The following is a 17,435-nucleotide window of genomic DNA, read 5'->3' as shown; positions in this document are numbered from 1 at the left end:
TGGGGTAGCTTGACGTTTCATAGAGGGTGCTCAAACATTTAGGGTTTCCCATTAAAGTACCGGTCGCTACAGTGAAATTTTCTACTGCAACACTCCCCACGCAAATACACAGTGTACTGTTACACTGAAGGCTCGATAATCAGCTCACGGCATATAGGTGTAAGCAGGGGTAAAGTGCTGTTTTTATAGGTGGTGTGTGGAGCTCACATAGGGGGGTCCGGGGGCATGATCCCCCGGGAAGATTTATTTTTAAATATTGAAGTTAAATGCATCACTCTGGTGCACTTTGAGAGCAACATTAATGGATACATCTCTCAACACCCATATGAAACAGAACTGTAAACAGATTGAGTTTTTCTTTATGGATATTTTAAAGATCACTCCCCTTTTAAACTTTATTCTTTTTTTTAATGTCATATAGTATTTCATACCTGTTTTTCATTTTATTCTCTTATTTTTGTATAACTATAATGATCATATAAACGTGTGCCTCGGAAATAATTGTTTACATTAATGGTGACCAAAACGTTTGAGACCCATTGAGATAACACTGAGAGTCCTTTAGCTCACTGAGTCTGACAGGAGAGGACTCTCCTCCACTTTGTTGTTGAAAAAACTCCTTATATCCGTTAGCGTAGCTCGCTAGCACCAGAAGCTAACAACAACGATCTCCGGTACCGGTGCGCTCTCTCTCACTCGCTCGCGTACGCACACAAAATGGCTCGTTCCACACACACACAGAGCCGAGCTGTATTGAAACACAGAGACCCGGACGTAATAGTACTTTATCATATTATTTTCTAATCATTAATTTTTCCAAATATGATTTTTCTTTTCTTTTTTTTTTAATAACCATTTTTCCTCCTGGTCTCTCGCGCCCCCCCTGTCATGCCTCTGCGCCCCCCACTTTGAGAACCACTGCTCTACATTTTAAGAAGCTGAACTAGTCCTGTCACAAAGCAAACACCACGTACATAACTCCAGATATGAACATAGGGTTCAACGTGTGAACTTTACCAGCCACAGGAAACCAATCTGTGTTACTCCTTAACCAGCAGCAGGCCGAGTAAACACATACTGTTTAACAAGCTAACAATACATGATGGAAAACACAGAGTATCTCAGATAAACACTCTGGAGTTAAGTCTCTCAGGGTCAAAGGACAGACTTGTAACTGTACAAGACCAGGGGTCAGTTAAAGTCAATACAGTGGAGGAGATTGGCTGAAAAAAAAGAAAGTGTTTTGAACTTCCAGACAGAGATTGTGTCGTATCTATCATTAGTTTTCAGCTTCCAGAATCACACACTTCATGTCATGGGTTTCTACGTTCAGGTGATTATCACTCAATACTAATAAAGTCACATGACCAATGTTCTTGGACTTCTGTTTCTCACTTCCCGTGGGCCTTTACAGTTCACATTATGACAGAGAACTATAACACATGTATGGCTGTAATTACTGTTAATCTGTAAATGCAGCCGTATCATTTCATAAGGGGTCATGGAGCCTGGCCTAGTTTAGACATCTGTCATCTCATGAGGCATTCAAAGACACCACCCTGGGAGTAATCTTGAACATTTTAGACTTTTAGGAGAACCACCTGAATGCACCATTAGCTCTTCTGTTGAACTAAGTTAGAAAACATACAATAATGCGTCCTTAGAGCCTCGTGGACCACCACATGTGGGTCAAGATGTTCATGTGAGGCTCACTGGTCTTCAGTCCTTTAGAGTTTATGACCTAAAAAAGGTCTGAAGCGACACAAAGCCAGAGCTTACATACCATACTACGTGATATTTTCATTGATGTTGCTACTACTGTAGCTACTGTGCAGAGATGGCAAAAGTACACACATCCTTTACTCAAGTAGAAGTACAGATACTCATGTTTAAAAATACTCTGATGAAAGTAGAAGTACTGACTAAACTTTTTTACTCAAGTCAAAGTAAAGAGGCTTTGAAATGTACTTCAGTAAAAAGTACCCATAACTAGCAGCTGTTTTAAAGAGTACCTGACCTCCCTTTATATTAATAGATCAATAATGTCATTGTTAGCTAATGAATGTTTCCATGGTGACCAACGGCAACATGACAACGTTTTCATTGGTCCCTCTTCTTTAGAGAAGACCAGGAAATGATGGATACACGGATCGTGTTCAAATCAATAGGCACGCAATGACTCTAAATAATAATGATCACGCCACCAAACACACATTCAGACTAAAGGAACCAGCCTGTTTGGGAAATGAGAGAAGTAGAAAGTACAGGTATTTGAGTTCAACATGTAAGAAGTAGAAAGTACAGGTATTTGAGTTCAACATGTAAGAAGTAGAAAGTTCAGGTATTTGAGTTCAACATGTAAGAAGTAGAAAGTACAGGTATTTGGGTTCAACATGTAAGAAGTAGAAAGTACAGGTATTTGGGTTCAACATGTAAGAAGTAGAAAGTACAGGTATTTGAGTTCAACATGTAAGAAGTAGAAAGTTCAGGTATTTGAGTTCAACATGTAAGAAGTAGAAAGTACAGGTATTTGGGTTCAAAGTGTAAGAAGTAGAAAGTACAGGTATTTGTGTTCAACATGTAAGAAGTCAAAGTTAAAAGTGGTCAGAAAAATAAGTAGTGGAGTAAACTGCTGATACCAGAAACATGTACTTAAGTACAGTAACAAAGTATTTGTACTCCACTACTTCCCACCTCTGCTTCTGTGCATATGACAAGAAAGCGTTTAATGTGATGACCCCTCAGCGGTGCTGTGATGCAGGGACGTACCTCTGAGAGGGGGATGAGCAGGGTGCAGCTGCCCTCCTCTCTGCTGGAGAAGCACAGGTAGCAGTCGGTGGTGTAGAGGGTCCCGGCCGTGTGGCCGCGAGCGTGGGGGGTCCACACCGAGCAGGATGCTACCTCGTGGAGCCTCTCCCCCCGAGGGAGGCGAAACAACGCCAGCACGTACTCCCGTATCGCCTGCTCCTCCAGGATCCTGGGGAAGAAGATGGTGAGGGAGAGAATGTTACGGCTGATCAGTCTAATGCACATTTCTCAAAGTTATTGAAGGGACTGTTATTTTGAATATATTGATTGTTGTGCTTTTGTCTATGTCTTAATGTGTGCATACGTACAAATGTGTCTGTTGGTTGTGTATATATAGGTTTATACATATTTTTATATATATTTGTATTTTCGTATTCGGAATTATGGGAAACGGTATTTCGATCTCTCTGTCTGTACACACAAACTGTAAGATTAACAATAAAGTTGACTTTGACTTTTGACTTTGACCTACCAATCAGAGGGGAAATAGAGGTGGGTAGCCTGAGCAAAAACAACTAAAACATTTAGAGTTGAATAATGGACACAGAGAAAAGTTTGGGGAGCAAAGATGTACCAGGAAGCAGTTTAAAAAAGGTTTTAGGTGATAGAAAACGTACAATGTCCGGGTGAATATTTACTTCATTTCTTGGCTTAAAATTGACTGGTGGACCATTAATGCATTTTTTTTTTTAAATCAGCACATCGCTTCATTATTTGATTGTTTTGAATACATTGTTGTTATAATTCACGATCATATTACTTAAAGGTGGGGTAGGTCATTTTGGAGAAACCGGCTCGAGTGCGCTAGAATTTGAAAATACACAACCGAAACAAATCTGCCACTTCCTCACAGAGCCCCTCCCCCAACACACACATGACCAATGAGGGCACGAGATGAGTTTGTGCACAGATGGAAGGCTGACAGGCAGGTAGGCCATCCAGTTACTTTAGCCGGGCCGCCTCAGATGATTGGTCGTGCTTTTTACAGCACCACGGCTTCCACAGATGACATTTTTATATATTTTTTGTCAAAGCACTTCAGATATTCATTGCTATCGGGATGTTAAGAGCATTCCATGGAATATAACTAAAAGTGGATCTCGAGCCGGTTTCTCAAACTTACCTACCCCACCTTTAATTATATCTTAATGATTTCCAAAAAGTGATAGGGTTATGTATTTTCTTAGTGGGTGTTGGAGTTTATTCATTAAAAGGGAACTGATATATTTTATTCCCCTGTTTTTAGTTGTATGTTTGCCTTTCTCTATTATTTCTCTGATTTCCCATTCAGTGTCCCATATCACCTGCATGGTCATTTCCTACTTTCTTTTTCTTTGTTTACACCATTCTGGACTCTCTGTGGTTTCTCTGTACCTTTTCATTTCTTCTTCCTCTTTTCAGTTTCATTCTCTTGATGTAAGAGATTACTGTAGCTACTCTAAATACATTTTCTATTCAGAGAGACTAGAAAACATATTTCTGTGTTGTGGTTAGCCAGCCACATACACCTCAGGTTACTTTTAACTCCACTTCCTGTTTTGGTTTTGAGGTTTTTACAGAGACAGGAATAAATAATCCTGAGTATCACAGTGGCGTCTGAGAGCAAAGAGCCATGCTGTTTGTGCATCAAGAGAGGAATCGGTTTAGTTGTATCGGCCAAAGTGAAGTCAAAACGAGTGGTTTTAGTCTGCAACAAAAGATGTATAACCTTTGTTGAAGTGATATCAATGGAGAGCTAGTTCCACCATTTAGAGCCAGGATAGCAATCAGTAGCTAAGCACATTAGCTTTAATTAGGACAGACCATTTGAATGCTGGTGATCTTATTTCCTGCAATATTCAAAAATCCAGTGCTTTTAGACAAGGGAGCCCTTACGATGCTAACTTCCAGCTCCACCTGCAAAGATACGTCCCCCCTGCTCCGCTCCGTTCATTTGGAAATGAGGTGTATGTGATAAAGCAGAGCTCTCTGACCTCTTGGTGATGCGTGCCGGCTGCTGCAGCACTCGGTCCAGCTCCAGGCCTTCGCTGTCCAGCAGCCGCCTCAGGGCGATGTCCGCCAGCTGACCTATGACCCCGAACGCCTCGTCCAGGTTCAGGAACATGGAGAACTCCCTCTGTCTCTTCCGGGTGTTGATCCGGATGGCCTCCGTCATCAGACCGCTGGAGACCCGCTCCAACCGCGTCACCTCCGCCCAGGGGATCACAAACTTCACTGAGGGAAAATAAGACCAATTTAAAAGATGGTGTCGCTAAGAAAAAGCTCATCTAAAAAGATAAGATAAGAAGAACTTGTTCGATCCCAATTTGGGGAATGTTTGCGTTGCAGAAGCATAAAAAGACACGGCATTGAACAAAACTAATTCTATAACACATAGGTTTGAGCAAGCTCTCTGATTGGTCAATAGGCGTGTTTGATTCCACGATCAAACAACGATCAAATAGAACGTGCCTAATCACAAAGTATCCAGTGGCCAACACACGCCACTAGCCTACCGAAACTACTTCCATGAGCCTACATCGTGTTGTTTCCATAGCGACGTTTAGCGACACACAGCCGTTACACTGTTATACATTGTCTCTCGTTGGAAATCGGTAGCTACAAAATGTCAGATTTTAAAGTACATTTTGATTTGTTGGGGGGCCTCAGTATTGATGAATGGTTGGACATGAACACAGACCACAAAACCAACGAAAGATTTGCGGCTGTTTCAACTGACGAGTTGAGTGAGTTGGAAAAAAGTCGCAACGAAAAGAGTACATTGGCGTCAACTACCTGGGCTGTCAAATGTCTCAAAGCGTTCTTAAAAACCCAGGAGAAAATGGTAGATTTCGGAACATTATTTACTATAATTATATCAATAACTGTAAACGGGGTAGCAGGAGTGTTTGATCGGCTATCGTTACCATGGGAACTACTTTCTAGGAACTACTTTCTGACGGAGATGAACTCAAGCAGAAAGCGTAGGTTTGGGAGCAAATTAGCCCACATTATGAAATTATTTTACGATATTGTTGATTACAATGATAGTTTCTTGAACGTCATTATTGACTCCAGTACAGGCGTACGGACCGAGGCGCTGCCGCAGTACTGTCGTACCAATAATGACGTTCAAGAACGGCCTCTCGTGTATGATTGCTTAATTAAAAGACTAGAAATAAACATTCCACAATTCAAACATCTCAATAGAAATAAAATAGCATTAAAAAGAGTAAAATGTATAGTAACAAAATATAAAGCAGGATATTAAATATACGTAAGTATGTGAGGAATGGAATATTAAATATTAGATAGGATATAAATGTAAAATGTTCAATGTGATTTTAAGTCCAGTTGTCCAAGAAGCTATGGAGCAGATCATTCTCTGCCAGCCAGAGGTGCGTTCACCCTTTCTCATGTGTAGTCCCAAAATACGTGAGAATAATGATTTTTAAATATTAATAATTCAGTCTTTTGGTTAATACCCTAGCCCTGTCTTTGGTGTACGGACCTTCCTTCCCCAGCAAGAAGGCGTAGAAGGCCAGGAGGTTGATGCTGAGCTACTTCATTATTTGATTGTTTTGAATATATTGTTGTTATTAATTCCTCTTCATTTAACTTAATTATATCGTTAGGATTTCGATAAAGTGAAAGAAGTGTTTTTAGTTCAGTTTGCCTTTCTCTGTTACTTCTCTAATTTCACATTCAGTATCCCATATCACCTGCATGGTAATTTCCAACTTTTTGTTTACACCATTCTGGACTCTTCTTCCTCTTTTAAAAAAAATGATTACTGTGTGTAATTCAGTCTTTTGGTTAAAGGTCAGCTATCATGCAAAATCCACTTTCTCATGTCTCTTCTACATCAACATGTGTCCCCTCTTGTTCACGTCTCTTCTACATCAACATGTGTCCCCTCTTCTTCATGTCTCTTCTACATCAACATGTGTCCCCTCTTCTTCATGTCTCTTCTACATCAACATATGTCCCCTCTTCTTGACGTCTCTTCTACATCAACATGTGTCCCCTCTTCTTCATGTCTCTTCTACATCAACATGTGTCCCCTCTTCTTCATGTCTCTTCTACATCAACATGTGTCCCCTCTTCTTCATGTCTCTTCTACATCAACATGTGTCCCCTCTTCTTCATGTCTCTTCTACATCAACATGTGTCCCCTCTGTGGAAAGAGACTGAAGGTTTCAGGAACAAAGATTCTCTCTCTTTTTGATCCATTTCTATAAAATCCTGTCTGAAAATGAGCTGATCAGATTTTGGCCACTTTATGATGTCATAACAATGTTTTGCCCCCCCCCCCCTTATCACCTGGATCTCCTCCTAGAGCTCCATTGAGTTCTTTGTAATCAAATGTCTCTCAGAGGGGCGTGGGGAGGGGCTCCTTATTTTCATCTAAAGTAACAGACAGAGAATCAGCACTTTGGAAACAGGGCTGAAACAGAGGGGATTATGGGTAATGTTGCAAGGATCTGTTTGGTGTTTCAGCCAATCAGAGACATGTTCTATATATATCTGAGACCTGTGATATGTTGATGAAGAACAGTATGATAGGGGAGCTTTCAGTCAGAGCCCTGTCTTGGTGTACAGACCTTCCTTCCCCAGCAGGAAGGCGTAGAAGGCCAGGTGGTTGATGCTGAGGTAGAGGAAGCCCTGCCGCGGCACCCTGCCCTTCCAGCAGCAGCACGAGTAATACGTCACCAGCTTCTCCGACGAAGGGAGGCCAAAGTGCAGCTCGAACTTCCTCAGCAGCTCCCTGAACTTCTCAGGGTCTTCCTCCTGAGCCGCCTGGCGCCCCCGGACCTCCTCAGCGATAAGACCCTGCACCGGAGGAAACATGGATCATTGATAAAGAGTTTCATCATCATTCAAAGATTCAAAGTTTTTATCGTTGTCATGTGCAGAAAGCTACAGTGTAGACATGGCAATGGAGTTCTTCTGACCTGAGCTCCTCCAACAATGCAACGTATATAATCAAATACAAACTACAAAAAGTAAACAAACACTGAAATAAAGCGAAAAAAAGGCAAAGTTGGAGCAAAAGACACGGCAGCCATCATAAACTGTAAAGAGATTTACAATAAGTGCAATCAACAGAACGTTGCCTGTTTGGGTTTTAAGATGCTTGTTGGATCAAAGTAGAACATCTGCCTCATTGTTTAGGATTATAGGGACATGTATTTTAAAGAGGAACTATTATGCTTTTTGGGGTTCTCCCTTTCCTGTAGTTATATAGGTTTTAGTGCATGTAAATGGTCTGCAGAGGCTAAAATCCCTGTGTTCCTCCAGAGGGAGTTTCTCTCGGCATGAAACGCCTCCATTGGACTCCTTTGTTTACTTTCCTAACATAGTGACATCACGTTGTAACACTGGCCCTTCTATTGGCTAGTGCTCCAACACATTGTAAGTGTTAGGCTAAGGGGCGGGACATCTCTAAGCAGTTGACCAATCACAGCAGAGCCCCCCAGCTAACCAATCAGAGCAGACTGGGCTCTGGTTTCAGACAGAGGGTGATAAGAGGTGCAGCAGCACAGACAGTATGAGAACAATAAAGAGCTTTTTGAACATTAAAGCCTGGAGACATGTCCCAGTAGAGACACTACATACTGATATACACCTGAACATCAGCAGGAGAGGACTCTTTAAAGTAGAGAAACTACATACTGATATACACCTGAACATCAGCAGGAGAGGACTCTTTAAAGTAGAGACACTACATACTGATATACAGCTGAACATCAGCAGGAGAGGAGTCTTTAAAGTAGAGACACTACATACTGATATACACATGAACATCAGCAGGAGAGGACTCTTTAAAGTAGAGACACTACATACTGATATACACCTGAACATCAGCAGGAGAGGACTCTTTAAAGTAGAGACGCTACATACTGATATACACCTGAACATCAGCAGGAGAGGACTCTTTAAAGTAGAGACACTACATACTGATATACACCTGAACATCAGCAGGAGAGGACTCTTTAATGTAGAGACACTACAGACTGATATACACCTGAACATCAGCGGGAGAGGACTCTTTAAAGCAGAGACACACACTACATACTGATATACACCTGAACATCAGCAGGAGAGGACTCTTTAAAGTAGAGACACTACATACTGATATACACCTGAACATCAGCAGGAGAGGACTCTTTAAAGTAGAGACACTACATACTGATATACACCTGAACATCAGCGGGAGAGGACTCTTTAAAGCAGAGACACACACTACATACTGATATACACCTGAACATCAGCAGGAGAGGACTCTTTAAAGTAGAGACACTACATACTGATATACACCTGAACATCAGCAGGAGAGGACTCTTTAAAGTAGAGACGCTACATACTGATATACACCTGAACATCAGCAGGAGAGGACTCTTTAAAGTAGAGACACTACATACTGATATACACCTGAACATCAGCAGGAGAGGACTCTTTAAAGTAGAGACACTACATACTGATATACACCTGAACATCAGCAGGAGAGGACTCTTTAAAGTAGAGACACTACATACTGATATACACCTGAACATCAGCAGGAGAGGACTCTTTAAAGTAGAGACACTACATACTGATATACACCTGAACATCAGCAGGAGAGGACTCTTTAAAGTAGAGACACTACATACTGATATACACCTGAACATCAGCAGGAGAGGACTCTTTAAAGTAGAGACAATACATACTGATATACACCTGAACATCAGCAGGAGAGGACTCTTTAAAGTAGAGACACTACATACTGATATACACCTGAACATCAGCAGGAGAGAACTCTTTAAAGTAGAGACACTACATGCTGATATACACCTGAACATCAGCAGGAGAGGACTCTTTAAAGTAGAGACACTAAATACTGATATGAATTCTGAAATGAGCAGAATATCTCCTGGCACTGGTTGGTTTCACACCTTGACTTTTCCTCTGACGAAGCTGGCCCCATCCTCTTTGTTCTCGAACACAGACAGAGAGTGCAGCAGGTTGTGGACCAGCCAGTCCCAGTGCTTATTCACCTCCCCTATAGCGGCTCCTGGGAGAGAAACAGATACAAAAGGAAAGGATATAACAGCTGTGTGTCATCTAATGACGCAACTGAGGGCAAAGAAAAACAAAGAAATCAAACCAGATATCATTATATGAGACTGTACTGTCTGTCGTCTTAGATTTTGGATTACACACCAAAAAAGTGTTGTCATTTCCTGGATTTAAATGCTGCATTACAGATACAATATGTACCATGCAGTATTGTTATAATTGTTATATTATTTGCCTTAACCAACCTGTCATTATTGAAACACATTACTGATGATTCATATCCAAGTATCTATTGTGTTGACCTACATTTAACAAAAGCACCACAAGTCCATTTTTTTATTTAAAAAGCTTATTGCCATTTGCGCAACAGCTACAGCTTAGTTTTGGCAATGAACATCCTTAGCCCAACAATACAACATACAATATGCGTCAGACAAAAATTTAAATTGTGCAAATAAAATGCATTTAAAAAAAATAAAATGTATACAAATATGGTAACGGTAAATAAAAAATGAAATACTGTACGGTGGATTTATTTTAAAAAAAAGATTAGAATTTGGGTTTTTGTTGGAAAATATTCTAATATTAGATTTATTTTTGTGTATCCCCCAGCCTGAGTTTCTCACCGCTGGCGATGACCCAGCTGACCTGGGACCCGGGGACCTGCAGCAGGATGCGGAAAGGAGTGACTCTGGCGTTAGAGTCCAGCACCGAGTCCAGCGCCCCCACCAGGAGACCTGCAGAGGGACAACAGGACGCAGAGACATGAGATACAAAACAACAAAACCTGCAGTGAGAGGTTCAATCTGTGTGGTGGAAATAAAGCAGAAATAAGGGGGTTATCTTGCATGTAAACAGATTTGTAGTGATGTTAAAAAAATCTCTATCTGTGTTTTACTTTTATGTATGCCCCACGACACCAAGTCAAATTCCTCGTACGTATCAACAATAAACCTGTTTCTGAATCCATTCCTCCAGCCCGCATTTTGTGGAGCTAACTTCAAGCTGATTTGAATATAAATCTCACGTTACAATGATATACATTTGGTGCTGGTGCTAAAAAAACATTTATCTAACATATTAATCCAACCCAAACAAACCACATTGAAAGTATTATTACATCCAGTGGTGTAGTGGGGATTTTTTTACTGGGTGGAAGGTAGACACTATGTACGCGCTCGTGAACTGTCAACGGGGGGGGGGGGGGGGGCTTGCTTGGGGGACCTCTGTGTCGCCTGTTAGCGCAACTTACATCATGCCGTTTAGATAATATACTAATAAAGCGCGGTGCCGGCTGTCAGCGAACCGATCCGGCCTTTCTGCGCGACTATCACTCAAACGCGGGACATAGTCTCAATGTGTGGGACGCGGGACACATAATAAAAATGCTGTGTGTGCAGTCCCGCACAGTGCGGGACACCCTACACACACGGTTCTGCCCCCCTCACACACACACACGCTTCAAATCAAGTTGCATAAATGTTTGAGCTACGTTTTTATTATAATTATTGTGAAATCTGCCTATTATGTTTTCGTCATTATTACAACAAGCACACACTTGCAACTGATAACACTCGCAATGATTTTAGATGTATTAGACTATTAAAAAAAGAAATCATGCTTCAAATAAGTGGGGGTACGGCGTAGCCCCGCGTCCAACGCCCACTACCCCACTGATTACATCTCTACAGTCAATCTAAACAGAGAGAGAAGTGAGGAGTTCATTCACAGGCAGCAATATTTCACAGCTGGATGACAGAAATACGCCAACGGGTGTAAAATATGCAGAGAGGCTCAGAGTAGAAACACAGTAGAAGAAAACAGAAACAGACAAACATTATTTTAATCTGCCATTTTTATGTTGCGTATGTAACAAGCACTTCTTTTATTTTACAGAGGCCCCCTACATGCCTAAAAGGGGGGGGGGGGGGGGGGGGGGTTGGAAAGTCATAATTGTAGGGATTATTTTACAACCCTTAGGACTCGATGCACTTCAGAAACAAATTTAGAGGCTGTATTTCCCTTCTTTCTACACAGCTCTTCTGAGCCCAGCTTTATCAGCCAGATCAGCCCGACCTGCATCTACCACCCTGCATTTCAGACAGTTCAAAGTTATGACTGAAAACACAAAGGAGACATGGAGAGAAGAGGGAGAGGGATCAGTATCAGTTTTCCTGCATAATGGTGGACTAGTTCATGATTTAACTGAAAAGCGTCAGGTATGTCTGCCCATAAAAACCTGAAGTGAAACTGTCAAGAAGAAGCTGAAAGTCTGCTATCAGGATGGGATTATGTCATAGTCTTGTGAGAGTCAAAAAGAGGCTTTTCCACCTTTGGAAAGTTCGCTTTTAGTTCCTTTTACAATCATTCAACTCGGGTTGTATTACACACTGAACATTAGCATAAAATATCATCTGTCATCAGCTTTAATCCAGAAGAATACCAGCCGTTGTTATTGGAGGCAGGTGGAGATTTGTAGAGATAACGCGTCTGGCACTCAGCCAAATGTAAAGCATATCTCAGAGTCAAAGTCGAGCTGCGTGGAGCTTTGAGGCCGACCGCCCGGCAACACACAACCCTCCGTCTGACAACACAAAGCCTGCAGGGGTTACAGGGGAAACTTTCCAGAGAGAGGAGTCACCGCCTTTCTCTGCTAATGAATACTGCTGAGGAGACATAGAGACTCCAGCTAGGGACAACAAGCAAAACAGAGACCTGCTCTTGCATATACAACACTGTAATGTCTGTTTGCTCTTGAATGCATCACGGTTAATCATCAGTGTGTCTCTGTCTTGTGCTGCTTTTAGGTCAACCAAATAAATTAAGGACAACGGGTAGAATACAAATATAAGCCCCCTTTAATATTCCTATATTAAAAAAGCTTTCTAAAGAGTCCTCTCCTGCTGATGTTCAGGTGTATATCAGTATGTAGTGTCTCTACTTTAAAGAGTCCTCTCCTGCTGATGTCCAGGTGTATATCAGTATGTAGTGTCTCTACTTTAAAGAGTCCTCTCCTGCTGATGTTCAGGTGTATATCAGTATGTAGTGTCTCTACTTTAAAGAGTCCTCTCCTGCTGATGTTCAGGTCTATATCAGTATGTAGTGTCTCTACTTTAAAGAGTCCTCTCCTGCTGATGCTCAGGTCTATATCAGTATGTAGTGTCTCTACTTTAAAGAGTCCTCTCCTGCTGATGTTCAGGTGTATATCAGTATGTAGTGTCTCTACTTTAAAGAGTCCTCTCCTGCTGATGTTCAGGTGTATATCAATATGTAGTGTCTCTACTTTAAAGAGTCCTCTCCTGCTGATGTTCAGGTGTATATCAGTGTGTAGTGTCTCTACTTTAAAGAGTCCTCTCCTGCTGATGTTCAGGTGTATATCAGTATGTAGTGTCTCTACTTTAAAGAGTCCTCTCCTGCTGATGTTCAGGTGTATATCAGTGTGTAGTGTCTCTACTTTAAAGAGTCCTCTCCTGCTGATGTTCAGGTGTATATCAGTATGTAGTGTCTCTACGTTAAAGAGTCCTCTCCTGCTGATGTTCAGGTGTATATCAGTATGTAGTGTCTCTACTTTAAAGAGTCCTCTCCTGCTGATGTTCAGGTGTATATCAGTATGTAGTGTCTCTACGTTAAAGAGTCCTCTCCTGCTGATATTCAGGTGTATATCAGTATGTAGTGTCTCTACTTTAAAGAGTCCTCTCCTGCTGATGTTCAGGTGTATATCAGTATGTAGTGTCTCTACTTTAAAGAGTCCTCTCCTGCTGATGTTCAGGTGTATATCAGTATGTAGTATCTCTGCTTTAAAGAGTCCTCTCCTGCTGATGTTCAGGTGTATATCAGTATGTAGTGTCTCTACATGTCTCCATGCTTTAATGTTCAAAAAGCTCTTTATTGTTCTCATACTGCCTGTGCTGCAGCACCTCTTTTCACCCTCTGTCTGAAACCAGAGCCCAGTCTGTTCTGATTGGTTAGCTGGCCGGCTCTGTTGTGATTGGTCAACCGCTTAGAGATGTCCCGCCCCCTTAGCCTATCACCTACGATATTTTGGAGCGCTAGCCAATTGAAGCACAAGTGTTACATAGTGATGTCACTATGTTTGGAAAGTAAACAAAGGAGTCCAATGGAGGGGGAGAGAAACTCCCTCTGGAGAGAACTTTGGGATTGTAGCCTTTGCAGACCATTTACATGCACTAAAACCTATATTACACACTACAGGAAAAGGGAAAACCCAAAAAGCACAATAGGGCTTCTTGGAGAGATAGGTATTTGCTTGGAAATAAAATAAAACAGGGTTAGGTATGAGGAACTTATCAGCTGCAGATGTTTAGTTGCCCTGCCCTTCCCAGAAATCCTGCTTGAAGTATGTAATCACTGCTGGTTTCACACGGTCTTATAGTTCCTGCTTTAATCATTAAACCTAAACACCTTTTTTAAAGTTAGATCTGAGTGATAAAACAAACTCTGCTCTGCGTTTGTTTCCTCCTCTTGTGTTGCAGGAATGCCGGAGAGGAGCTGGTTTAATTAGTTAATGTTGAACGACATGACAACAGGACTTGACCTTTCACCTGCTCTCGCCATGGGAACAGTGGGAACAAACACAAACACAAAGTAAACCCCGGACAGGAAGTTCCTACTATTCTGTTTTATGAGAAGAGCAACCCTTGGTTTCCCCCACAGGGAAGAAGAGGGAGAATGAAGAGGGCTGTGTGTGAGCTGCTGGTCTGGTTTAATGATATGAACTAGGCCTGCTCAATTCATCGTATTTTAATCGCAATTACGATTATGGCTTGCAACGATTACGATAACAACGTAATCGAAATAAAACGATTATTTTTTTATTATTATTATATTTTATTTTTTTTGGTTTTTCAGCTGAATTATACTTAAAGTTCAGGGTAATCAACTGTTAAAAACATACTGTTCACATTTTTTTTCTCCAATAAATTGATGTTTTCAAAGTAAATGATATGTATGATATCAATTATTGACCCAAATAATCGAGATTATGATTTTTGCCATAATCGAGCAGCCCTAATATGAAGTGTCCCTCATCGTGTAAATCTACTGAACGACAATGTGTCAGTGAAGTAAAGAGACTCACAGAGAGGAAGCGAGACAGAGGAAACAGCAAACAGCGCGTCAGGGAAGCTCGCTGGGAAACAGAAGGAGGGCTACAGCTGCACCAGCACATGGTCAACACTGTGTACAGTTATCACTAAATAAACAATGAGAGTATGCATTTCACATGGGGGGGGGGGGGGGGGGGATCTTAAATATGGCAGCATTAAGAACACTCAATGAAATCAACCACTGTGCATGTTTGGGAAATTGAGCTCTCACTAATTGGATATAATTAAACTAATAATAATAATAATTCATTTATTTGAAAAAGGCGCCTTTCAAGGCTCTCAAGGTTGCCGTACAAACACACAAAAAAAAAAATACACAATACATAACACCAGCATAAGAAACATGAATGTAAACTGACTTGGGAATATTTAAATAAAACATATTTTTACTCGAGTATTTTCAATTATATATATATTATGTGTCTATACATGTATTTAACATTTTTCGGTACTTTTATATACTTTAAAAAAAAAAATCCTAGAGGAGTGATTGTTAAAAGTACATTAAAGTAATCGAATCATAAATAGTTTATAACTTTTTAGTTTTAATAATTTTTTGAGAGATAACTTTGTCTGCAGACTTAACTTACCAAAATCAAGGTAAAGTGAATTCAGATGGTTGGTGATGTGTTCAATGCTGCAAGTAGGGCTGCAAATACTTTACATTATCGGTTCATCTGCCCATAAAATGTCAGAATATAGCAAAAAATAATCCATCCCAGTCTTTTAAGTCGTTTGTCTAGTGTCAGCCAAAAAAAACAAAACATATTAACTTAAAAAGCAGGAAATCTTCACGTTCGAGAGCCTAAAAAGATCATTTTATGCCATTACAAGTCAATCATTAATCATGTTTTATCTGTCAATGGACAATCAAATGTAATAGTTGCTGCAGCTTTGACCTTGCTTTCCTTTAACAATGCACACTGCAAGGTGTGGTAGCCCCCAACCCCCCCACTCTATTTCTAATGTTGGCTTTGAGGCCTGTGTGAAACATCTTTATAGGAAGTGAGAAAGTCTGGATTTGACACAAAGAACTGTTGCAAGCTTTTATAAAGAAATGGTCGCAGTGTTTTAACTATGAGCGTAGCAGCTTGCTCAACTGTTTAAATAAAGCTTCCATACAGTTATACAGTTGGTTTCAAGGCATCAGTTGCCATAGTAACACACACACAGGCTTTGGTCATTCCGGGGCTTTCCCGTGAAACCAACTGATCCAAAATTCCCAGAATTTATGTTAACTTTGTAATCCTTCTCTCCGTTTCAACCCCTTCTGATTTTGCCTGCTGCCTCTTTCCTGTTGTTCCTATTCTTGTTGTTGACCTGACAGCTGGGTTTCTCTGGCTTCTCCATTGTTGTCCTAGTTCACCGGTTTACGTGTAATCAGAGGTGGGAGAAGTAATCTGATCTTGTACTTTAGTAAAAGTAGAAATACCAGAGTGTAGGAATACTCTGCTACAAGTACAAGTCCTGCATTCAAAATGTTACTCAAGTAAAAGTAGAAAAGTATTATCATCAAAATCTAAGTACAAAAAGTAGTAGTAGTTGTTCTGTAGATTGGTCCAATTCAGAATAATATATATGATGTGTTTTATAATGATTGATCATTAAAGTGTTATCCAAGCTGGTAAAGGTGCAGCTAGTTTTAAGGACTTTGTATACTGCAGGGTAGCTTGTGGATTTACTCCAGGTGGAACTAAAGTCTGATTTAAGAGGTGATTATATTTCACATCATTCATCCACATCTGTAAAGTAACTAAAGGGATATTTAGTGGAGTAAAAGTACATGATTTAGACCTGAAATGTAGTGGAGTAGAAGTACAAAATAGCAAAATATGGAAATACTTTAGTAAGGTAAAAGTCTCTCAAATGTTTAAGTACAGTACTTAAATCTATTTTTTGTTTTTGTACCTGTGATCCTCCCTTGTGTGTGTTGTTGTTGTTGTTGTTGTTGTTGTTTACCTGTGATCCTGCCTGTGGGCTCTCCATGTCCTCTCCTCCTCTGCAGGAGGAAGAAGTCGTTGCTCCTGACGGTCACCCAGAGCTTAAGAGCGTTTTTCAGCAGAACTTCCTCTGGGTTTAGCCACATTTCTTCCCGCTGCGAGGGACCGGAGGAGGGAGCCCCCCCACCGTGTTTACAGCGCCGGTGAGTTGACTCTTGTTCCCCGGATATGGAGCGTCCTGCTCGGCCCTACAGAGGCGGGTTCTCGGGGTTCTCCATGGTTCTCCTGCGGACAACTGCAGGCTTCAGTCCGCCTCTCGTCTGCTGCCTCACGCCCGATCTGCAGCAGCTGTACACACCACAGAGATCCTCTATTGGAGAAGATGACCCACTCTGGGGTGGAGCAGTAGTTTATAAATATTGACTCGTTTTTTATATTAATTTTTAAAGCATATGTGTGTATCTGTAGTCTGCTTAAAGAAGTGGAATTCTTTGCCGAATGATTTAAAGGGCTGTAAGAAAAT

The 17,435-nt window shown here is 41.0% G+C and overlaps 1 protein-coding gene across 2 annotated transcripts in view; it reads right to left on the bottom strand.

Annotated features, from left to right (window-relative positions):
- The window catches only part of tbc1d8 (TBC1 domain family member 8), a 33,869-nt gene extending 16,565 nt beyond the window's left edge, over nucleotides 1-17,304 (bottom strand). For both annotated transcript variants that reach the window (XM_079666317.1, XM_079666318.1), the window contains exons 1-6: nucleotides 16,932-17,304; nucleotides 10,473-10,583; nucleotides 9,723-9,841; nucleotides 7,392-7,620; nucleotides 4,782-5,022; nucleotides 2,770-2,977 (exon numbers count right to left, since the gene is read on the bottom strand). In XM_079666317.1, coding sequence (XP_079522443.1) covers nucleotides 2,770-2,977; nucleotides 4,782-5,022; nucleotides 7,392-7,620; nucleotides 9,723-9,841; nucleotides 10,473-10,583; nucleotides 16,932-17,058 — 1,035 coding nt within the window. In that variant the 5' untranslated portion in view covers nucleotides 17,059-17,304. The remainder of the gene's footprint in view (nucleotides 1-2,769; nucleotides 2,978-4,781; nucleotides 5,023-7,391; nucleotides 7,621-9,722; nucleotides 9,842-10,472; nucleotides 10,584-16,931) is intronic.
- Between the last annotated feature and the right edge of the window lie 131 nt (nucleotides 17,305-17,435).

This window comes from Notothenia rossii (assembly GCF_949606895.1).
Source record: "Notothenia rossii genome assembly, chromosome: 2".
Taxonomy (NCBI): Eukaryota; Metazoa; Chordata; class Actinopteri; order Perciformes; family Nototheniidae; genus Notothenia; species Notothenia rossii.
The sequence above is the reverse complement of the archived record's forward strand: the minus strand, read 5'-3'. Positions and strand labels throughout refer to the sequence as shown.